At 38.0% G+C, this 25,341-nt stretch overlaps 1 protein-coding gene across 3 annotated transcripts in view; it reads left to right on the top strand.

Moving 5' to 3' along the window:
* Positions 1-25,341, top strand: part of XRN2 (5'-3' exoribonuclease 2) — an 86,593-nt gene that overhangs the window by 56,390 nt on the left and 4,862 nt on the right. For all 3 annotated transcript variants that reach the window (XM_049100658.1, XM_025469108.3, XM_049100659.1), the window contains 4 exons: positions 7,603-7,671; positions 7,765-7,896; positions 8,733-8,860; positions 21,947-22,010. In XM_049100658.1, the coding sequence (XP_048956615.1) occupies positions 7,603-7,671; positions 7,765-7,896; positions 8,733-8,860; positions 21,947-22,010 (393 nt within the window). The remainder of the gene's footprint in view (positions 1-7,602; positions 7,672-7,764; positions 7,897-8,732; positions 8,861-21,946; positions 22,011-25,341) is intronic.

The raw sequence follows: 25,341 nt of genomic DNA, 5'->3' as shown, positions 1-25,341 counted from the left end.
AAAGAGAGGCATAGACATGGGCAGAGGGAGAGGCAGGCTCCTTGCAGGGAGCCCGATATGGGACTTGATCATGGAACTGGGATCATGCCCTGGGCTGAAGGCAGGCACTCAACTGCTGAGCCACCCAGGCATCCCGTAAATCATCTTTACACATAATTTGTTCTGGTTCTTTGTCTTTGAGCTCTTCTGTTAAGGGTGGGTAAGAATGGTGAGCCAAGCTCTTGGGCTCATCACATTCTGGTTTGGGCAGATCTAATGGGGACACTATTGACCCTTGTGGTCTCTGCCTTGCAGTGGTGCTTTAGGCTAGTTAATCCCACTGATTCTGTCTTTGGATTGTCATATGCTTGTTTGTGCTTGTCACATGCAGTTTTTCTGCATGTTTTCAGAGGCCTTTCTGCCCAGCCCTCTAGAAGTAGTTAATTCTACTTAACTTCCTGATTAGGATAGAGAGACTTATCCAAGGGAGGAATTACAAAATTGACAAATTCTCTAGCTTCTTTCTGTTTGTATGGTGGTGTTACTGTTGGTTGGCTGCTTCTGATCCTGAAGAGGCCTTTGGTATGATTTGATATCCACTGTGTTCATAAAATTATTAAGTTTATAAGACAAATCCCAGATCTAGGTACATAGTATGTGTTGAAAATAACCTCACAATAAAATTGATTTGCCTTAATTCTTTAGAGATTTGTGAAAGACCATTTTAACTTTTACCTTATGAGCTAATTTTGTTCTGAGGGATCAACTTTATCAGGTTGATCCAGTTTAGTGCAATTTTTGTGTGTTTATGTTTGTTCGGGGGCCTATTGTTCATCCCAGTGTTGTGTTTGTTTTATAAATGAAAATTTGAGAATGCAGGCCCTGGTGCCAATTGCTTGTTACTACTATTTTGACTACTGGCATTTTTTCCCTTGTCTGTTTGGATGCATCTGGTATTCCATCCCATATTTGAGAAGTTGTTTCTTCAGCTTGGGTTTAGGTGGGTTTTTCCCATCACAGAAATCTTTAACCTGTAGTGTTAAAAAAAGCATATGATTGAGGTTATTGAAGTGTTTAAGTTCCTAGAAGGACTCTTAGCGAAGTTTGGTCAGCTGTGACCCAGGAGATCTTTTTTTTTAATTCTGATTCCATAAGTCAACATATTAGTAACTTAATTTTGAATAGAACAGAACTATCTTCCTTAATTTTCCTCATCCTGCTCTTTACTATTGTAATTTGCTTAGATATAATATCAGTAGACTGACTTTTTGTTGACTTTAAATATAGGAGCACCTGGATGGCTCAGTTGGTTAAGTGTCTGCCTTCAGCTTAGGTCATGATCTTAGGGTCCTGGGATCAAGCCCTGTGTCAGGCTCCCTGTTCAGCAGGGAGTCTGCTGCTTTCTCCCCCTCTTCCCTTCCCCCTGTTTGTGAGATAGATAGATAGATAGATAGATAGATAGATAGATAGATAGATAATTTTTTTAAGGCTTTAAATATATAAAACCCCATATGATTTTAAAATTAAAGAGATGTTGTCTTCCCACTGCAGTGGCACAATTTTCTATTCATCTAGAGGAGTAGACCCCCACACCCCTTTGTTTTACCTTGGACTCAGTGTTCCAGACTTCTCTGTCCAGTGGCTCTTACCAGTTCTTGTTCATCTCCCCTGTCTGTCTCTGACCCTCCTGTTTTCCCAGTTGCTCAAACTTACGTTCTGCTTTCATATTATATACTTTGGCTTCTCATTCTGCATTAATCCCTAGATCTACACGACTCTTCTGGATTTTCTTTTTCCCAATTGTTTTTTGTGTCCGGCTCTTCCCAGTGTACCTATTAGTAGTTTCTTTTTCTTTTTCTTCATTTTGTAGTTTCTTCTCCTGAATTACTATAATGATCTCCCAGGTAATTTATTTGATTTCACCTTCCCACCAGTCTACTGGCATATGCTATGGGGCTTATCTTTGTTAAACTACCATTTCTCAGAAATTTTTGCTCTAGAGTGTCAGTGGAATTATAATAACACTTCCTTGCTTTTTCAAGGCCTACCATGGTTTGACAGAGCCATAGCTCTGTGCCCAAATCCCCACAGTTCCTCAAGGACACCTACCTCCTCATTCAACCCAGCTTTTCTCATCAGTATCCTATTGACCTCTCTACCTTCCTTCCATTGTTTCAAATGCTCCTTCCTGTGTAGACTATCTTTCATAGCTTTTCTTCTCTTTAGAAAGATAATCTAGAATTTATGTACTCTTATATGTTATTTTCATTAGTAGCATTGTTAAGTTTTTTTCCCCCCTCATAGCACCTGGCACAGTTCTAAACCTGTGTAAAAGCCCAGGTGTTCATAGTGTCTAAGCCCAGTGTTTGCCAAAGTCTTCCAGGAGACCTTACTCCTTCAGAGAAGTGTTTGTCAGACTTTCTATTTATATTCACCTTTGGATGAATCAGGCAAGGGGTAGAATGTTTTATCCCTGTAAGGAGGGTTTTTTTTTTTTTTTAATGTGAATTTTTAATGTAACCATTATTGCAGTGTTTGTAAGACTTTTGGTTGCCAAGCAGATAACCTGAAATCAGAAGCCTAGAGGAAGTGTAATATGAACAGTCACAGACTTGATGGTGAAAGCTCTTGGGAGGGCTTAATATCCACTGTCTGGTTAACCTCTTCTGATAGAATGTCAGCAAAGACATCTTAAGTCCTATAAACTCTTTAAGTGCTTTAAAATGTCAGGTATATGAATCATGAAGTTTTTCCTACAAGGACAGTTTGCATTGGTATGCTGATTTAGCATTAATTATGGAATATATCAGGAAAAGGTAGGGTAAAAATATGTAACTTGATATTTGGAGTTTTCTGCTGTCTTTGTGAAGTGTACTAACACTCTTAAATAGTATTAGTACTTAAAATAGTGTTTCTAAGGATAATTCTTAAAGTGAATTGAGTTGGAAAGGGGTGTTGTACATTCCATTCCTTTTCAGTTGAGACTTTGCTGTAGTATTTTCTTCTTACTATTGGTGTCTAAAGTGCTACTTGTGTTACAGATAAAAGCACTGCTCAGTTTTGTTATATTTTCAACCATGCTTAGGTTTACAATTTTTATATTTTGTCCTTGATGTGTTTGTGATGACAATTAGGTGATTAAAATCATGGAGAGGTTCCCTACCAAGGGAAGGATCATATTATGCCACTCCTGGGCGGGCTGGTGTGGTGGATAGAAGCTTGTGCTGGGTGAGTCAGCCCTGTGCCACCTAGAAGAAGTGGTGAAAAATACTTGTGTTTATAGAGTTCGGTGAAGCTAGGTAAAGCAGTATACATCTAAACACAGTTCTCTCTCTCTCACACACACACACACACACACACACACACACACACCCCACCCCACCCCATGGGGCCACCAGTTGGATGTATAAGCTGTTCTTTAGCTCATTTCCTCCTTGAAGGTGCTTCTGTCTTCATGGTACCACTTTCCCCTCCCCCTGCCACTCTCTACAGTTAAACACTTTTGATGGAAATTTGTCAAAGAGAAATCCATTTTTCTCCTTTACTATTTCTATTATTTTTATTTATGTATTTTATTATAATAACATCATTTCTGTTATTTTAGTTCCTCTGTCTATAAGAATTTTAATTACTTACATAAACGAAAAAATGAGGGAACTTTAAAAGCTTGGATCTCAGTAAAGTTTTACTTTGGTACTTTGACTAATAGGTTCCCCTCTGGTTTATGTGTTTCAGTTTTTGGAGAAGTTTGTTTAGGTTGTGGCTGGTGTTTCACAATGGAAAAGTACAGTTGAGTTGTGCTTTAGCTTCTTTTGTTCTTTAATTTCTTTTTTTTTTTTTTTTAAGATTTTATTTGTTTATTCATGAGAGACGCAGAGACACAGGCAGAGGGAGAAGCAGGCTCCCCGCAAGGAGCCCGATGAGGGACTCAGTCCCGGACTCTGGGATCACTCCCTGAGCTGAAGGCAGACACTCAACCACTGAGCCACCTAGGTGTCCCTTGTTCTTTAATTTCTAAAAATAAAAGAGTTCTTATATATTTGTGGGAACAAATTACTTTAAAAAAAAATCAGTGAAAGCTTAACTCATTTTAGAAGAGAATAAGTCTTCAAATTGTTCTTAAAGATCCAAGGGAAAAGAATGCTTTAATCTTTGAGATCAAAAATAGTATTGTTTATCCCTTCAGTAGTGATCTCCAAACTTATTTTTAGATGCTCTTTTTTCCATCTCCTAGTGAATGAAGTATATAGATCATTCTGTTAAGTTTGGTTTGGAGGGTAAATAGGGAAGATTTTGAAGATTTTTTTTCCTATTATCTTGGAAATTTTTTCCTTTTAGAATATGAGCATGGATGATGGAATTTTTTTTTAAGATTTTATTTATTTATTCATGACAGGCACACAGAGGCAGAGAACGCAGGCAGAGGGAGAAGCAGGCTCCCTATGGGGAGCCCGATGTAGGACTCAGTCCCACGACTCCGGGATAACTACCTGAGCCAAAGGCAGATGCTCAACCACTAAACCACCCAGGTGCCTTGAATGATGGAATTTTTAGAGTGGTATTATAGAGGAACAATTGACATACAGTAAACTGCACATATTTCATAAATACATGGGTTTGTTTTCTCAAACATTGGTTCAGCTGTCTTATTAAATCTCTTACTATAACCATTGTCCTTCAGGAGAGATTATCCCTGTGAAGCTCTTTTGCCTGGGAAGTTGTTAGCTTGGCCACTTCCTTCATTTAGTTTCAGTCTTTCTGTACATGACTTCTTCATCCCAAGCCCTCACCTGAATATGATCTTCATTCCAGTTCTAGCCCTGCCATTTCTTTTGCCTGTCCAGCATTCCCACCTCCAGCATGTATTGAAGGCTCTTGGAATACCTGGGTGGCTCAGTGGTTGAGCGTCTGCCTTCGGCTCAGGGCATGGTCCCAGAGTCCCAGGATTGAGTCCCACATTGGGCACCCTGCATGGAGCTTGCTTCTCCATCCATTGCCTATGTCTCTGCCTCTATCTCTGCGTCTCTCATGAATAAATAAATAAAATCTTTAAAAAAAAAAAAAATAAGGCTCTTGCCTAGACTGTGTTGATCATCTTTTTTTGGTTCTCTCCCTCTGCTCTCTTACACACTGCTGCCAGAAGGTTCTTTTTGAATTGCTTCCTTGATCGAGTTTACTCCCTCACTGACTGACTACCTGAAGCAACTTCACGTTGTGGTCAGAACAGGACCTCTACAACATTAACCTAGTGCAACCAGCCTGTCTTACTGCCTGCTTCTGTTCACGGACTTGCTCACTCCAGTCTAGCTCTTCTCAACTAAGGTCCCACTTGGGAGTTAAGGCTTGAGAACTTGAGGTACCTGGGTGACTTGATTGAGCAACGAACTCTTGATCTCAGCTCAGATCTTGATCCTGAGGGTCATGAGTTTGGCTCCTGTGTCCTTAAGAATGGAACTAATTATAGATCTTCTTGGGAGAATTTGAGGATGCAATCACTCAGATCATTTGTATATGGCTTACTTCTCTCCCAGATCCCCATCGAGAAGGCTGCTCCAATTAAACTGAGCTATTTCTTGGTCCTGGAACCCCTTTCTCTGACTTGGTTACATTTATTTCCTCTCCCATTCTGTAACCATTCCTGTCCCACTTCATATCATGGCCTCTTGGAATGATGTTTTCCTTGGTCCCAGTGAGAGAATCCTCTTCCCTCTCCCCCATACACACATGCTTTTATCCTACATTCACAAAGACTTGTGTGGAAGGCACGTGCACACACATACTTACTCAGCATCTTTCTGCGTCTGTTGTTGCCTCTTCTACTTATGAAAATGTTATTAAGTATTTCCTATTTCCTTTATCAGAAGGGGAGGCAGGCTTGATGCCTGGCCAGCATTTGTACCCCATTGCCCACCCTGAGACCATGTATGCTGTGAGAACTCTTAAAGTTTGATAAACTGCTGAAAAGCCCTGCTGACAAAAAAATAACTGCTTTGAGAGGTTCTAAGTTGCAAGTCTTGCTTTATTACTGATTTTTCTCTTTACTATGTATCTGGAAGGCCCAAACAATCCCCTATACTTAAATACCATTTTCTCTGTCACCCTCTTATTTTTTTTTTTTTTTTTTTTTTTTTTTAAATTTTTATTTATTTATGATAGTCACACGGAGAGGGAGAGAGAGAGGCAGAGACATAGGCAGAGGGAGAAGCAGGCTCCATGCACCGGGAGCCCGACGTGGGATTCGATCCTGGGTCTCCAGGATCGCGCCCTGGGCCAAAGACAGGCGCCAAACCGCTGCGCCACCCAGGGATCCCTCTGTCACCCTCTTAAACCTGTAAGACTGCCCTAGCCACTTTGCCCAGCAGAGAACATTTGAGATAAAGATGGTTGCCAGTGAAGAGTGAGTTGTAAGAGGAATAAATTCAGTAAATGAAGTATTGTTCAGCTGCTCTTGAGCTCAGCATTTTTATTATAAATGAAGTTATTTTTATGTACTTAAAATATACAGTTAAATCCCAGCACAATGAAAATAAGCCCTAATAATTTAAAGTGGCAGTTTTTGAAGGGAAAAAAGCTATCTAAAATGTCAAATATATTTTATATGAAACCGTTTTCAACTGTAATCATGGAGGAATTTTAGAAAATATTTAAAAAACACAAAGAAGGAAAGGAAGTGAAACAGTATCACTGATAACTTTTTGATGAATATATGTCTAGTCTGTTGTATATATGTATTTTCCCCATGTCAGTAGGTATTCAGTTACTAAATTTTTTTGAAATGTCACTTGAGGATTCCATTTTTAGGGAAACCATAGTTTCTTTAACCAGTCTACTATTATTCATACACTTAAGTTTTTTTCAGCAAAAATAACAACTGTTGTGAGCATCCTTAGGTATAACCTAGTATAGATGTGAAGTTCTAGAAGAGACATTGCTAGGTTGAAAGGAAAACTTACATACTTACCAGCCTTCGGGACACACAAATCCCACCAGAAAGGAAGCTTGACCCAGCTAATATAGTCTAAGTGTAAAGACTTATAAAATAAGCCTTTGTGTAGTTTTCAAATTGTGACTGTTCCTGAAAAAGAGAAACATTAAGAGAGTATAGTACAGGGTTCCAATTGGGAAATTTAATGTTTTTTCTCCGTATTATTTGTGTATACTTTATGATTTTGTTTCTAGTGGTGTTTTCATCTTTTCTTTCTTGAAACAAGAACTAATTTTTCCTAAGATGCTTAGGGTAAGTCTTTGCCCTGCACTAAATAAAATGAAAGGTGTTTTTTTTCTTCTTTTTGTTATTATAAACCCCTTCCACCTGTCACCAGTATTCTGTTGTAATTTCTCAAGATTTGAGGCAGTGTCTGTTCCTTCTCTCTAATCACCCACAGTTAGCTAGAGCATGACTTTTCCCACAGAGAAAGTTACATGAAGGCTGTGTACTACGGATTAGCAGCTGTTTGACAAAAAAGATTTGTCATTTGGCAAAACTATTGATTAAAATAATTTCTGGAGAAGACTTCTGAATTTTGGTTATTCTTTTTAAACATGAAAAGTACCTCAGTTTACATAATAGTTAAGCCATGGTCATATAATAAAGTCATAAAATTATATGTTGCTCTCTTCTAGTATTAATTTTAAGGACCCACAGTTTGCTGAAGACTACATTTTTAAAGCTGTAATGCTTCCAGGAGCAAGGTAACAATACAGCTATAATATATGAACTATCTAGTTTTATTTTGTATGAACAATGCATATCCCAATACACTAATTGTATTTTCAAATGGTCAGAAAACCAACACCAGTACTGAAACCTAGTGACTGGGAAAAGTCCAGCAATGGACGGCAGTGGAAGCCCCAACTTGGCTTTAATCGGGATCGGCGGCCTGTCCACTTGGATCAGGCTGCATTCAGGACTTTAGGGTGAGTGGTAGGTTGCTATCTTTTGTATATTATGCTTTTTCTGAATCATTCATCAGCATTGTCAGTATTTATGCTACAAATACTTAAGAGACCACTAAATGCAATTCTTTGGCAAATATTTTAATGACTTTGATACTCTTACGCTCTTCATTTTAAAAATTCACTTCTGTTTCTTTGGTTTGTGTGTTGCTTAAGAATTCTGTTATTTTCTCCTAAAAGGTTTTCCTATCTTACTGACAGATATTTCAAAGGAATAAAACATATATACAATATATGATCAGTACATGCAGATAACTCTGATCCAAATTCCTACTTCTTGGAATTTATCTTGAAAAAATAATTTTAGAGAAGCATAAAGTTACATGCCCAAATCTAGAGTGCATTACATTAGTAATAGTCAAATTAAATGAGAAGAATGGTTTAGTGAAATATGAGATGTCACCATGGTAAAGTACTCTATAGGGATACATACTATAATTATGAAGACTATGAAAAATATAGAGTAATGCAAGATATAGAGCAGTATGTATAGTGGTAGCCACAGCATGGGTCCTTGAGGGCAAAACTTGAAATATCCAAAAAAAAAAGGTAGGTTCACTCTTTATATGAAGTAATTAATACTTAAATAATTATCAGTTAAGAATTTTGGTATGACAAACTAACATGCTATCACCATTACCATTGGTACTGTTTTGAACTTTGTTAATTATAAATCTTGTAAGTTATTATCTTAATCATATTTACTAGTAAAGAGACAACTAGCATTAATTTATATCAGTTTGGATGTGATGGATTTATCTATAAATTTTTTTCTGGTTGGTGGGGTCCTTTTACAGCCATGTTATGCCAAGAGGCACAGGGGCTGGCGTTTATGGCAATGCTGCACCACCACCTGCAACTTATCAAGGAAACTTATACAGGCCGCTGTTGAGAGGACAAGCCCAGATTCCAAAACTTATGTCAAGTAAGTTATCACAAGTTGATTATTTAACATGCTGAATTAAATATTAAATATTAAATGGACTTAAAAACATAATAATTTAGAAATACTATAAGCCTTTACTTCTCCATTCCTGGTTGTCTATTACTACCCCACCAAACCATGACAGCATGGCAGAGGAGATGCGACTATGGCAAGATGCTAAACATTTGTTAAATCTAAGGGTTATTTTACTAAGTTTCTTTCTAATTGTTTGAAATATTTCATGTAAATTAAATTAACAAAACAGAAGAGGCCACTCTGAGAAATCTTTTTAAACCAAGGTTGAAGTTGTCAGAGAAATACCAGATTAATGTGAAGATTGTTGGGAGGTATTTATGCTATGCACCTACTACTGTATTCATACTAATTAAGTTACAAACCCATTTTTCTTTTATGGTAAAAAAATTTATATTAGATTTATAGCCAGCTGGACTCAGTTTAGATGATCTAATCTGATCAAGATGTTGACCTTGACCACATCAGTGTCATAGAGCTGCTTCACAGCCTGTTTGATCTGGTGCTTATTGGCCTTGACATCCACGATGAACACAAGTGTGTTGTCTTCTATTTTCTTCATGGCTGACTCAGTAGTCAGGGGGAACTTGATGATGTGATCATCAAGTGATCAAGCTTGTTTCTCCTGGGGCACTCTTTCGAGGATATTTGGGCTGCCTTTGGAGACGCGGCATGTTAGGTTGTCGGAATGTAGGTGATGTAGGGATCTTCTTTTTTGGGGGGACTGCACGCCTTTCAGCACTGCTTTCTTAGCTTTCAAAGCCTGCTTTGGCTTCGGCTTTGGGAGGGGCAGGGGCTTCTTTCTTCACCTTCGGCACTATCTTCATAAAAGGGGACAAACCCATTTTTTAACCTGAAGCCCACCCAGATTTTCCTGGTATAATACCCAGGAAGAGGGCAGCCTGGGTGGCTCAGCGGTTTAGTGCCGCCTTGGGCCAGGGCGTGATCCTGGAGACCCAGGATTGAGTCCCACATTGGGCTCCCTGCAAGGAGCCTGCTTCTCCCTCTGCCTGTGTCTCTGCCTCTCTCTCTCTTTCTGTGTTTCTCATGAATAAATAAAAAAAATCTTTAAAAAAAAAAAAATACCCAGGAAGAAATGGGTTCTGAAGGTCTCGTTCTCTCTCAGAGCCCTCTGTTTTCAGTGTACTCTCTCCATGTCTCTGTCTCTGTCTCTCTCTGTGGCTTTGCTGTGTGGCTTAATGACATTGAGTGGAACATTGTTAAGACTCCATGAAAACTATGGAGTTCAGCTATTTTATCTTGTTTAGTGAAACACAGAAGGGGTACAGAATGGACCTTATGAGGATCTGCTTGGTACAGTAGTTTACTTAACTGCTCTTCCCCTGCCCCCAAGATTTAGAAAATAACATTTCTGAGTATTTCCATATGTATCATAATATATTTCATATCAATCCATGCCACATGCAACAGAAGAGTCTAATCACTTTGAAAGCACTCTCTGTGCCCTAACATTTTACTAGTATATGTAAAAGCATATCCATAGCTTATTTATAAAGCCGTCTGTTTATTGGTACATTCCTTAGCAGTTCCTTTTTTATGGGCTCTTTACCATGTAGTTCTATCCATAATGGTATCACAGCTTCCAAATAGGAAAAAAAAAATGAGATGCAGAATGCTAGAGCCACGTTTAATCCCTGTGGGTTAGCTTAGCTAGTATTTCTTTCTTTTTTTTTTTTTTTAAGATTTTATTTATTTATTCACGGTAGGCACAGTGAGAGGCAGAGACAGGCAGAGGGAGAAGCAGGCTCCCTACAGGGAGCCCTATGTGGGACTCATCCCCAGACCTGGAATCACACCCTGGGCAGACATTCAACCACTGAGCCACCCAGGCGTCCCTTAGCTAGTATTTCTCAAGATGATGGTTATGAGGCATTTAAGAGATTGTCGGATTGCCTAAAGTTTGAGAAATTTGGAAAGAGGTTTGAGTAGTAAGGGTGAAAACATGTGTTCTCCATTATGTAGTTTCCTTCCATTTCATGTTTGTTAAGGTCCAATCACTGGATTTATCACCCCAGATAGCTACTTTACTTAAAACATTTTACCCCGCCCCCTCCGGGACAGCCCGGGTGGCTCAGCAGTTTAGCGTTGCCTTCAGCCCAGGGAGTGATCCTGGAGACCTGCGGTGGAGTCCCATAACGGGCACCCTGCATGGAGCCTGCTTCTCCCTCTGCCTATGTCTCTGCCTCTTTCTCTCTGTGTGTCTCTCATGAATAAATAAGTAAAATCTTAAAAAAACAAATCATCTTCTTTTCCCCCACTTAAATTGATTTATTTTAAATATAAAATTATATCAAAAATATATGACATGAGTTTGATGTGCTTATTGTATTTTTTTCAAATATACGTAAATACATAACTGAAGATAAAAGGCTTGGTCACAGTCCCCAGAAACCGATCTTATGTATTACCCATGGTATGCATACCACACTTTGGGAAATGTTGCTTAGATCTTGTGTGAAATCATAGACCCATGTGACGATCTGTAAAAACCATGGACTGCCTTCACAGAAAATCACTCGGTGTGGCATTCATATAAATCTGAGTGCTTCATTCTCAGGCCCTTTCCATCCTGCAGGATCCATTTCCAGCACTAAGTAAGAAGGAAGTCAGGAAGTTCTTTTATTTATCAAGGTCATGCCAGTGGTAAAAAAATTTCCTCTTTCCAGGCCTGCAATTTTATAGTTCTTAGTTTGTCTTCATTATAATAGTCAACTCTTATCAGCATCTGTGCATTTTATTTCAAATTGTGGTGTCACCTCTCCTTTTTATTAAATCTTGAATAACTACTCATTTGCCATTGTTACAACTCTTACGAGGAACTTTAATTAGAATCTTTTCCAGGTAGAGTCTCTATTTTAATTATGTCATTAAAAAACAGGAAATTGGGGCACCTAGGTGGCTCAGTTGTTGAGCGTCTACCTTGGGCTCAGGTCGTGATCCTGGGGTCCTGGGATGGATCCCCATATCAGGCTCCTTGCTTGGCAGGGAGCCTGCTTCTCCCTCTGCCTACTGTACCTCCTGGTGTGTGTATGTGCATGTGCTCTCTCTCTCTTTCTCTCTCTCTCTCAAGTAAATAAATGAAATTAAAAAAAATAAATAATAGGAAATATGTTTTGTAAAGTAGGGATTGACGTAGAGCAAGAAATAAATGGCCCTCTGCATGGTGATGGGTAAAAACATTGAGCCACCTGAGGACTCTTGCTAGGACACTATATTTAACATCTTTTCAAAGGGGATGGGGATGGTAGAAATGAAAAAATGGGGAAAAAAATCAGCAAAAGTGTGCTGTTTAAATTGAGCCTACAGAGGGGAATTTGGGGCTGAGAAAAAAATGAGTTTGAAGTACATCACAAAAAGTTACTTGGTTTTGAGCCTAGAATAACTGGTACAAAATTCTGAGAGCATAAGTGGAAACTGATTACAAGGGTGGGAAGACTGACTTTTTCCTCCATATTTTTAGTGACATTTTAAATGGATTTTAACCGTAATACATGTTAATTAAATAAAATGTGGTAGATAATAAAGCCTAAATATGTGTAATCCCATGGTCCTGCAACAAAGCAGTAGTCTCTTTCTTTATATTCTTGTACGTAATTTTTGAAAATTAGATTATTATACATGTATTTTTACATATACTTTTTATTAAAATGTAACACAATAAATTTTGAGTCATGAGTATACAATTTGATTAATTTTTATGAAATGAACACACACATGTAACCACTACTCTGATTAGGAAGAAAGTAACAAGTTCCCAGAATCCCCCCCCCCCCCCCCCCGCCCCCATTATGTCCTTTCCCAGGTGCCATTCCAACCCATTAAAGGTAATTACTTTCCTGACTTCAGTGTCATGGATTTGTTTCATGTTTGTTTAATGGATTCTTACACAGTTGACCCTTTTGAAAATTTGCCCTCTTTTGTTTGATATTCTGTTTCTGAGATTTATCCATATCATTGCTGAAGCAGTAGTTTGTTCATTCGCACACTTCTGCTGCTTCATCGGTGACTGTCATCATTTCTCTCTCTGGTGTACTATTTGGATTGGTTCCCAGTTTGGGGCTTCTGGAGTAGTACAGCGGTGAAATTCATGTGTCTTTCGGTGCACATAAGTAAACATCTCTGATGGGTATGTACCAGTAGTAGAATTGCAAGGCTAGGGTCATGTGCATGTTCATTTTTCATGAATAGAAGTGCCAGACGCGTTTCTCAAATTACATTCAGTTTATACCAATATACATGCCTTTAGCAGTGCAGAGAAGGTCCAGTTGTTCCACATTGTCACCAACCCTTGGTATTGTCAGTCTTTTCACTTTTAGCCATTCTACTGGATGAGTAGCGGCTCCCAGTGACATTTAATTAGCATCTTCTTGATGCTTTAATTGAGGTTTTTTCATGTTTATTGGCCCTTGAGCATTTTTTTGTGATGTGCCTGAAACCTTGTGTCCATTTTCCTACTGGGTTGTCTTTCTTCTTTTGCTTTATTAGGGGTTCTTTTATATTTTGGCTATGAGATTTTTATTATTATATTATTATTATTATTGAAATTACCTTTTTCCTTTCCTTTTTCCACTTGATGGTTTATATTTTCACTTTAATTGGCATGTAAGGAACGAGGTTTATGCCGACATTTGGGGACTGGGTGAAGAGCATGTGGGAATTCTTTATGATTCTTTTAGAGCTTTTCTGTAAGTTTTGAAACCATCACAATAAAAAATTGAGGTAAAAAATATTGATATTTGATAGGTGTTGATGTTTTTAAGTAATCTTTTAAATGTCATTTTCCTGTTGCTTGTATTAGAAATAGATTTTCACATATTGGTTTTTATCTAACAACCTTACTAAATTCATTTATTCTGCAAGTTTGTGTGTTCTTCTGGATTTTTTGCCTACAGAATCATGTCCTCTGCAAATGGTGACAGTTTTGTTTATTGACTTTCTAAGCCTAATGCCTTTCGTCTTTTTTTTTTTAAATTAAAAAAATTTTTTTTGCCTTATTGCACTGATCAGGACCTCTAGTATAATTGGATAGAAAGGGTGATGGTGGACATCCTTGTTTCATTTCTAGTCTTAAGGGGGAAATGTAGTTTTTTATTTTTTTTCTTTTAGATAAGAAGTACTGAGGAACTTTCCTTCTGTTTCTTGTTTCTAGTGGGTATTGAATTTTATCAAATGCTTTTCCTCTGTTTAGATGGTGGTAATGTTTTGTTTTTCTTTCCTACTGTTATGTGGTTAAACCAACCTGGCATTACTGGAATAAGCCTCATTCAGTGTGATAATAGCATTCCTTTTTATATGTAACTACTTTCTGTGTGTCAGTATATTGGGTATTTTTCATCTGTATACTATGAGAGATTAGCTTATAACTTTTGTACATTCTGGAAAGTTAGAAAGTGTTTCCTACATTTCTTTTGTTCCTAGGGGTTACAATAAGTTCATTGTCATGTCTTAATCCCATAGAATTCAGTGGTAAAGCCATAAAGCCATATGGGCCTTGCAGTTTCTTCATGAGAAGATTTTAAATTATAGATTCAAATTAAGTAGATATAGGTTATTCTGGTGTTTTTGTTACTTCTTGTTTTGGCTTTGGTGATTTCCCCTTATTTTTGTAGGAATTTGTCCATTCTAAAATTTCAAATTCATTGCCAGAATTCTCTTAATATTGTGATATATTCTTAGTGTCTTTTTAATAACTGTAAAACTTTAAAAACTAATTTGTTGTATTGGTAATGTATATAGTATTGCTGCTTTTTCTCGATTATTGTAGCCAGGGCCCATTTGATTTGATTTTATTACCATTTTTTCATACATATTTTTTAAAAGTAATCTCTACCCCTAATTTAGAGGGCTCAAAGCTCATAGCCCCGAGATCAAGAATCAAGCTATACTGACTGAGCCAGCTAGGCATCCGTTAACTTTATTACTTGAGGTGTTTGGGGTTTTTTTTGTTTTTTTTTTTTTTCCTTTTTTTCACTGAACTAACAGCTTTATTGTTTGTTTTGTCACCTTACATTTTTTGGTTTTTGATTTCTCCTTTTGTCTTCATTATTCCCTTCTAGTTTCTTTGGGATTAAATTGCCATCCTTTTTATAATTTTTTTGAGGTGGAGACTTAGGTAATTTATTTTCAGTCTTATCTAATACATGCACTTGAGTGCTAACAATTTCTCTCTGATCATTTTAGTTTTATTTATATTTCATTTTACATCATATATTATCATTCACTTTGTAATATTTTTGAATTCCATTTTGTTTTAGAAGTATATTGCTTAATTTTTTAAGCATATATGCTTTTCTTAATCCTTTAAAATAGATTTCTTTCTTAATTTAACTGAGGCTAAATTCCTACAAATTGTATACTTTTGGTGAATATCACCATATAAAATATAGGAATTTACACTTTTGAAGTTCTTGCTGATTTGCTAAGCAGTGAATAACATATCTTTGTTTTAAGGTATAATTTTTAAAACTGCTGCTTCAATCATATTTTTTACTGACCTCTTTTTCCTTAATAAATTCCCTGTTCTGGGCAGCCTGGGTGGCTCAGCGGTTTAGCGCCGCTGTCTTCAGCCCGGGGTGTGATCCTGGGGGCCTGGGATTGAGTCCCACATCAGGCTCCCTGCATGGAGCCTGCTTCTCCCTCTGCCTGTGTCTCTCTGCCTCTCTGTGTGTATCTTACTAATAAAATCTTTTTTAAAAATTAGTAAAACTTTCTAAATAGAAAAGTGCACAGTTACATCTCCTTTCTAAAACCACAACTCTATTGGTTACAAAAGACTTGGTGGTGGTTCTCATTAGGGATAATAAAGGTCTGAACTGATCTGTGGCAAAGTGGATTCAAAATGGAGAAGATTGGAGAGGGGCATCTGAAGGACTGGATAATTGAATATGTTATGTGAAGGAGAGAAGATGAGGCTCAGGTGTGCACTGTGGACACCTGGGTGACTAATGAGAATTTGGAAACCCAGAATGGCAAAGGAATCTGGAAGAATATGCTGAGACTGATTTTGTGCCTGAAGACCTTGCAGTCATCTGCCGGCAGTTATTAGTATGGGTCTGATTCTTGCTCAACAGAGAAGAGAGGGTTAGAGAGTGAAAATTGGTAATCCTCTGAGCACAAGCCAGAACTGTAAAAGTTCAAGAAGGATTTGGATAAGTTAATCACTTTTACTTGCCCTTGGTTATAAGAGAACCTAGAAAAGCTTGGGGTTGTCAAGGTAGACTTCCTCAAAGGCAGCCATGTCATTTCCTCAAAGGAAGCCAAGTTATTCCTGGATACCTTTGTAGGTGTGTTGAATAAATAATTGGTCTAATCTAGAATGATCACTGTAGGATATGATAAGCCCAGACAAATGCTGCCTACTATCAGGAAAGGAAATCCCATATTCTGTGATGTTTGCTTCAGTAGTCTTTATACATAGTTCATCATATGATTTGTTTTTGTTTTCTTTAATTTACCATTATCACTTTTCTAGCATATTTATTTCATGGTCTGTTATAACCTCTAGATTTCATATTTATGCAGACAGAACTAATTGCTGCTGACCTGTCAACTAGTTTATTCAGCTGTCCATCTCTTTCTCTCTCCATCCTAATTTTTATTTGATCCTTTATGTTTTCTTTTGAATACTAAATCTTTTAGGGTAGGGTTTTTTTTTGTTTTTTTTTTTTAAGATTTTATACATTTGGGGCAGCCCAGGTGGCTCAGCAGTTTAGTGCCACCTTCAGCGCAGGGCCTGATCCTGGGGACCTGGGATCGAGTCCCACGTCGGGCTCCCTGCATGGGGCCTGCTTCTCCCTCTGCCTGTGTCTCTGCCTCTCTCTGTGTGTGTCTCTCATGAATGAATAAATAAAGTCTTTAAAAAAAAAGATTTTATACATTTATTTGAGAGAGCGAGAGCACACATAGAGGAATAGTTAGAGGGAGAAGTAGACTCCCTACTGAGCAGAGAGCCCTATGAGGGGCTCGATCCCAGGAGCTGAGATCATGACCTGAGCTACCCAGACATCCCATCTTTTTAAAAAGAACAGTTAGGGGCACCTGGGTGACTCAGTGGTTGAGTGTCTTCCTTTGGCTCAGGTCGGGATCCTGGGGTCCTGGGATTGAGTGCTGCATCAGGCTCCCCGAGGGGAGCTTCTTTTCCCTCTGCCTATGTCTCTGCCTCTCTGTGTCTTTCATGAATAAATAAAAGCTTTTAAAAAAATAAATAAAATAAAAAGAACGGCAATTTTGGGGCACCTGGCTGGCTCAGTCGGGAAAGCATGCAGCTCTTGATCTCGGGATTGTGAATTCAAGCCCCCCATTGGATATACAGATTACTTTAAAACAAATGAACAAACAGACAAAAACACTGATTTCAGATGTTTTAACCAAGATTTTTTTATTTTCTCCTCATGAATCTGTGTGTGTCAAGATGGTAACCAAAATGCATGTGTTAATAACAAGTACATTTGTTTTTCCTTCCTGTCTAAATTAGATGCATGGAATAATGTTAATTCTATACTTTTGGAATATTGAAAGTAGTTTTTAAATCCCCAATCCTGCCTTCTTGAAACCTTAAGTTTCTGAGCCTCCTGGTTACGGTAGGGTTCTCTTCTGATCATCTGGAAATAACCTGGAGAGTCACCTCCACCAACAGCTACTACTCCCAACAGTTCACAAGGTCATGTAAACCTTGGAGTAGTATAGCATAGAGTAGTTAAGAGAACATAGCTCCTGGATTTCACTCTGCTGCTTAAGTGCCCTGTAACCTCAGGCAGGTTTTTGTCAGCTTTCTAATTTCATACCGGCTCACAGAATATCCATAATAAAGGAGTTTAAGTTATTAAGCCCTGGAAATGGTGCCTAGCACAGTAGGAAAGCATTAAATAAATGTTAAAAGATCAGCTTTCTTTTTTATGGAATCTTGAACTGTGAAATTTGGTCAGAAATAGTTATAGTGAAATTGAGATCTAAGCCATTTAATTTTTCTGAATGTTTCAGAAAAATCAGAAAATGTTTTAGAAAAATAGCTATTTTCTTCATAGCTATTTTCTTCATGTGGTACAAAATAACACTCAAGACGGGCTATTTGGTCAAACTGTCTACTGTAGGTGTTTCTCACTGTTGGTTTTTGATTTCTCTTTGTCAGTTTTTGCCTGATGAATATTTGTCCAGGTACTGATAACTTGTTGGAGTCAAGTGCAGCCTTGAGTACTCCGTGTGAATAAAGCATTTCATTTCTGCAACCCAGAGAACCCAATATGTCACTTCTCTTCATTTCATTTAGTAAACTTGTCAATTAGCCACATTTGAAAAGTGATTTTTGATTAGTGCAATCAGTAAACATGGAATCTTTCCTGTGATTGCCATGCTGATTAGATAAATTGTCACTTGAAGAGCTGTTGGTGAAGCCTTGGTTTATATGGCCTTAGAGCTTTAGAAAACCGGTAAGTTTTTAAAGACCAAAGGAAAAAATTAACTGTCATTTTTTTTCTCTCTCACTGGTACCTTTCTGAAGTGCAATTCACTACCTCAGAGTTTTTTTTCTCCCTCTCAATGGATCTTCTGTTAGAGCCATACAAATGAATGATAATAAGTTTGTTTTACCTTCTACTTCATTACTTATCAGCCAGGAAATATTTCTGCTTTATGAATACTTAAGGGTTATATATATTTCTCAGAGCCACATGAAGAGATTTGTTTAAAAGTAGCCTTGAAGGTTTTATTTGATCCTTTTAATTTTTCTTTTATGGGTTGAAAGCAGGAGATACTTGTAATTGTATGACAGAGTTCTTACGTCATAGGAAATCTGCTTAAGTTTTAACAAAAAACTATAGTTTTTTGCATGTGCTAAGTTTATGTGAAAGCAGTTGTTCTGGAAGTGAGAAATAGTAAAAGTGAAATAGAATAGGAAGTATATGGCATACTAAAAATGATGGAAATAGGAACTTTGCCATTCATCTAGGCACTTAACAGGTATATAGTTAGACTATTGAGAAGGATTCCTTCTCTCCAAAGAAAGTATTTGTACTTAAAGAACTCTACATTCCAGTTCCACTTAGAAATATTGTTGTGCTTAATCTAACATGTAGCATATTTACTCTATCGAATATGTATTCCTGATGATGGTAACTTTCCTCCATTTGTACTGTTTCTAGGAGAAAATATACAAGATTTTTTTCTGTCTTTATGTTTTATTAACCATTAGGATGAGCATTTCTGAAGGTTTTTTTGATGTCAGTGTACCTTGTTATTAATCTTTGCTCGATTTTAAGGATTTTATTTATTTGAGAGTGAGCATGAGCAAGTGTGGGTGGCAAAGGAAGAAGCAGACTCCTCACTGAGCAGGGAGCCCGATGTAGGGCTCCATCCCAGGACCCTGGGATTATGACCTGGAAGCAGCCACTTAACCATATGAGCCATCCAGGTGCCTAATACTTCATTCAGTTTTAAATTTATCAGGGACCTGTATGGAAGCTTCTCTAAGTACCATGAAGAGTTTGAATTCTGTGATAATATCATATAAAAGAGCCACCATGAAACCAGAATCATGTAATTGAGTCTTCATGGTAAAAAGGGTGACTACAGTGATTCTGGGACATGTGAAATACAGAGCTAGACAGGGTTCCAAGCGAAATCCATGGACTTTTGTTATATTAGCTAATTTTGAGTATGTAAGACACTAAAATACACTTCTGCTAACATTTTAACCAGTTCTCACAGAACTAACTTGTGTACAATATCTTAATAGACCAGTGGACTTCCGAGTTTAATTAACAAAGTAATGATCAGAAAAAGTGGCCAGGAGCTTGATTTTACTTTCAGCAGATTGCTTTCTCATAAATGGTGGTATGTTGAAAATCATGTGTTGAGGCAAGTGTGTCTCATGTTTTTCCCTAGAAATAAACCACACAGATGATAATTACTGTTTTTGTAGGAATTTCTAGTTTTACCTCTCATGATTTCCTACAGACCTCCGAGGTCCGTAATAAGGATTAAGAAGCTATTCTGGGCCTGTTTGCTGTGGGTTGTGTGGTCATAAGCCTTGTGCATTCCCATTCAGGTTTGGAATATTTAATGACCACCATGAAAACTCCTCAGCAGTGTTCCTCAGTTTGACTACTACTAGTCTGGCTTTTAAGAAGAGGTGCCACCTTTCCATTCAGAATGCATTTCTACATGAAAGTAATGGTGGTGAAGGCTTCCTGCTCTTTTCCAAGAGAAGCATCTATCGTGGGTTTGGCTGCTGGACACTTCATGCTGGCTGAGGGACAGTGGGCTATGGTTGTTCCCCCACTCCTGCCCTGGCCAAGGGTCATTGTCTTTTTATGAAACTGTCTTTAGGTGGCATTTGTCAGCCTTGTCAAGGTGGGAGGAACCCAGAACAGTAGTAGTGAGTTGTTGACACTGGAATCATGTGAACAGCTGGATCCTCTGCTTGTTCCATATTCTCCTTTGTGGGGTTTTCTTTTAAACACAATTCCAGGGCAGCCCTGGTGGCGCAGCGGTTTAGTGCCGCCTGCAGCCTAGGGTGTGATCCTGGAGACCCTGGATCCAGTCCCATGTCAGGCTCTCTGCATGGTGCCTACTCTCCCTCTGCCTGTGTCTCTGCCCCTCTCTCTTTCTCTCTCTCTCTGTGTGTGTGTCTCTATGAATAAATAAATAAATAATCTTAAAAAAAAATAAACACAATTCCACTTTTCTTCCCCACCCCCCCTTTTATTTATTTATTTTAAGTGAGCCCAGATTGCATTTTTTTGGTTCCTAGCCAGAGATAAGCTTTCATTTCTTCTTCCTTTAAGAAAGTAATTTTGAAAAGCATGTTTCTAGTTTGTGTTTCCATTAAAATGTGAGCCTGAATACATTATGGTAAGCCTTGTTGTCCTTGGGTCTCGGGAGTCTGGAGGAGGTTACTGTCCTCACACAGTGAACTCATTAGACAACTCCTGGAACCAACTGTTTTAATTAGGTCACACATGGACCCTGCTGAAGGGTGGCCAAGGTGACTGCAAGCCTGGAGACTAGCGGAGTGGCAGTTGGTTAACACGACCTGCTGAGCTGCTGAACGCCCGCCTGACCGGTGTTTGGGGCTGCTCCTTTCAACTCATTCACGTGCGGGAGTAGCAGCCATTTAATTGTTTCTTGGAGTCAGATGTTGCCAGTTCAGCTTTGTGTTGGGGAGGAGGTCTGACTCTCAGAAAACAGTAGAAAAGTGGGTAGTCCCTTTATTTGCATCTTTGTGGCATGTGTTGGAGATATGTGTACACCCCATTTTGTTATATAGCTAGGTAAGCCAGGGTTCCTTCCAGTTTTTGTGCTTAGGAGGACATTCTCAGGATTTCTGTTAAAGATACTATTCACTCTGTTTGTATTTATGGAAAAAAACCTGAAATCCCTTTCTTCTGCACTGTGTTTATAAAAATGTGAAAAATAGATACCTTTACATACTTATGCACACATAGGCAGTGAGAGAAATGTGCAAGTTTAATGACTAAGACTCCTAAAACTATGTTTCATTATCAAAGAAAAAATAATAATAAATTTACTGACCCTTTTGATTTTGTGTCTTTTTACATTTGCAGTTTCTGTAATTATGCTAACCAGTTACTTGGTTTGTATTCTGTCTCAGACTTTTTTTTCCCCAAAAATTTATAATTATAAAAATATATGGGTAAGCCGAATCCTGATTACCTCTTAATTGGATTGTGGAGTGTTTTTGGTGTTGAGTTGTATCAGTTCTTTATGTATTTTGGATACTAACCCTCTATCAGGTAAGTCATTTGCAAAGATCTTGTCCCATTCTGTAGGTTTTCTTTTAGTTTTGATTGTTTCCTTCACTCTGCAGAAACTTTTTATTTTGTTTTTTTTTTTTTTTTCTGAAACTTTTTATTTTGATGTGGTCCTAATTTATTTTTGCTTTTGTTTCCCTTTCCTCGGGAGAACTATCTAGAAAAAAGTTACTTCCTATGTCAAATTACTGCCCACGCCTCTTCTAGGATTTTTATAGTTAGGATTGCTTCTTAAAATCTGTTACCGTTTCTCTTTATTTTCCAGATATGAGGCCCCAGGATTCCTGGCGGGGTCCTCCTCCCCTTTTCCAGCAGCAAAGGTTTGACAGGTAATATTAAAGCAAACATGATTTCTAAATATTTTTGCACATTTACATTTGAGGTTTGAGCTTTCTCTCCATGGTTTGAAATGTACTTTCTTCCCTCTAAGCAGTTTCTGTTGTGCTTGTCCTTTAGGAAAATAGATGCCTAACACACTGAATTAAAAGACTCCTATTTATATACTTTCCCACTTTCCTTGGTCCTTGGCCTTTATTTTATTGAATGTTTTAAGGTACCCTGAAAAATGCAGCAGAGAGAGCTTAAAATTGTATTAGGTTTTGGTCAGGCTAAACAAATTTCTTTTTAGAAGACTTGTGCAGCTTAATGAGGCATAACTAATGGTGTTCCACTTTTATCATTTCTGTGCGAACACCACAGCGTTAGTACAGACCAACCATTGATTCTTGCTACAAACCTCTTGAAGTCCTAATCAGCTTCTTTGGTACAACTTTTTCAGGGCTGACAAGCCTATTGTAGGGCAGTGTCACTGTAGGTCAGTAGTTATTAGTTGCCACTGAAAACAGTTTCTTTAACTACTTAAGACTGAGCTGAATTAAACGCAGAAGGGACTCAGAAGAGGATTATGGGATCTGCAGTCTAATAAGTACTGGGGACTAGGAAGAGTGTGACATGGTTTAATAACGAGGGATGTTTGACTTGTGTTCTTCCATTGATAAGTTGTATGCTCCTAAGTCAGGTGGTCTCTACATGACAAGACAGCTAGGCATGTTATGAATAATTATATTAACATCTATAGAATAATTTTTTACAGGGCAACTTTCAGATCTTTCATTTTATGCTGGTTTGCCAGCATCAGTAAATGCTGAAACCCAATTAACTCATAGTAAGGCTTCCCTCTTTGCCTTCGCGATTCTAATCTGTTTTGTTCCCCATGCCTTTACCGTTTCAGCAATCTGATCTTTTCACATCTGAAGTGAATAAAAGTGTTATGAACGGAGTTATAAACGTTGCTCCCCTTTTAAGAATACTTTATGTGAGATCCCAAACTTAATTTCATGATTTTCTTCAAGAAGATAAAAGAAATCATGTTACTCAATTGTTTATTAATAGTATCAACTGCTTAGTGCAGACTGCTTTTTAAATTTAAGATGACTGATACAATGCCTGTATTTGTTTTGTACTCAGTATAAGTGCTCTGAGCACACCACATGCATGCACTGCTTCCACATCCTTAGGATAGGAACATTTTCAAACAAATTAAGAAAGGAGTAAGGGGTAAATTTTTCTTAAATTACAAATTATCACATTGGAACTAATCTCATTTTCAATAACTGTCTTTCTGCATCAAGTTTGTTGAGTTTGATTTTCAGTTTCCCTACTTTGTTGCTTGCTTCTTTCCTGTATTGTTAATAATCACTCACATTCCAGTCTGCCTACAAAGTGTCAGCCCTGTGGGCAAACATGCCTTTAGAAACATGACTTCATTTATCCTCCTAGCAACCCTCAGAGGTAGATGTTGTTTTTACTGATGAGGAAACTTAGGCACACAGCAGTCTGGCAGTTTGCATACATTAATCTTTTGTACCATTTCTTATTAAGCTTTCCCTTGAACAAACTTCACTCATCAGAACACTTACCTGAGCATAATATTAGAGCAAAGCTGTAGGGAATTAGAGGAAGTAAAGGTTCTCCTTCCACTTCGGAGGCACTTTCTACATTCCCAGCGGCTTTCCTTCCCTCTACATACTAAGATATTTCCTATGATCATCACCGTTATCTTGATTTCCATCGGGTTTTTGTTCTTCTGCCCTTGCCAAGTACTTGTACTATTCCTGACTGCCTCTGTGAACTCAGCAGGTTAGGGACAAGGTTGTGAGGCATTCATTTTTGGTTTAATTTTAGTCAGAAAGTTGAAATCATACCTTAAAACCAAAGTTAAATGTGAGCCTAAGAGAATTCTTAGACTGTGGTCATTTAAGAAACATACCATTTATTCATAAATAAAACAAAGTTTGAATCCAGCCATCCTAAACTTGTTCATTAGCCTCTTAACAGATACACAGACTGAGAAGTGCACCTAACCATTCTGACTGCACAAGGTGTAGAGGAGAAAATACAAACTGGTAGTCACTTTGACTTTGCTAAGATGTCACTAGTAAGTAGTAGAATTCTTACTGGGGCCAGTTTACTGATCCTTATTATTAGTTCAGTACTTGGTCTGCTGCTGTGTTTGGTTGAGAACCCTACTAGAAAAGAAAATGTTGAGTGTACTTTTTTTTTTTCCCCTGAAATACACTGTTTCCTACTTTGAGATATTATCTGTAATCCATATGTTCATTTCACTTAAAAATACAACAGGGCTCCTGGGTGGCTCAGTAGTTTAAGCATCTGACTCGATTTCGGCTCAGGTCATGATCTTAGTTGGCACTGAGCCTGGGTAGGACTCCGAGCTCAGCAGAGAGTCTGCTTGGGATTTCTCTCTCCCTTTCTCTCTACCCCTATCCACCACCCCCCATGCTCTATTTTTCTCTTTTAAAAAAATATTTTTTAAAAAAATCATAAAGCAGACACACCTGTCCTCACCTTCCCACACAGAGACAAGCCACTGTGAACTGAGTAAATGGTAAACAGCATTTGAGTACTGCCCTGTTTTCCATATAATTCTTGCCAGTGGGGGCTTGCTTCTCTTTCTGGCCTTATCCAAGGTGGCCATTTAGTTTTTAACTTAGTGCCATAAAGCTTAGTTAGTCATGGAACATCTTTAAGAACTGCCATATATATAAAGTTAAAATATCCAGGGATCCCTGGGTGGCGCAGCGGTTTGGCGCCTGCCTTTGGCCCAGGGCGCGATCCTGGAAACCCGGGATCGAATCCCACATCAGGCTCCCGGTGCATGGAGCCTGCTTCTCCCTCTGCCTGTGTCTCTGCCTCTCTCTCTTTCTCTCTGTATGACTATCATAAATAAATAAATAAAAAATTAAAAATAAAATAAAAAAAAAATAAAGTTAAAATATCCAAATTGGTAGTAGTTACTTCACAATGCCCACTACTTTCTAAAACAGAACTTTAGAAACTTAAGAATATTGTTGCCATAGACAAAAAACAAAAAACATACATAAGTATAGAGGACAAACTGCTGATTACCAGAAGGGAGGCAGGTGGAGGATGGGTGAAAGAAGTGATGGGGATTAAGGCACTCACTTGTCATGATGAGCACCAGGTGATATATGGAATTGTTGAATCTCACTATATTGTACACCTAAAACTAATATAACACTGTGTGTTAACTATACTGGAATTAAAATTTAAAAAAAAAACAACAATGTTGACAATAGTGTAAAAAAACATGTGTGTGTATAGTTGCCTCAATAGGTAAGC

This window comes from Canis lupus, chromosome 24, assembly GCF_003254725.2.
Source record: "Canis lupus dingo isolate Sandy chromosome 24, ASM325472v2, whole genome shotgun sequence".
Taxonomy (NCBI): domain Eukaryota; kingdom Metazoa; phylum Chordata; class Mammalia; order Carnivora; family Canidae; genus Canis; species Canis lupus.
The sequence above is the reverse complement of the archived record's forward strand: the minus strand, read 5'-3'. Positions and strand labels throughout refer to the sequence as shown.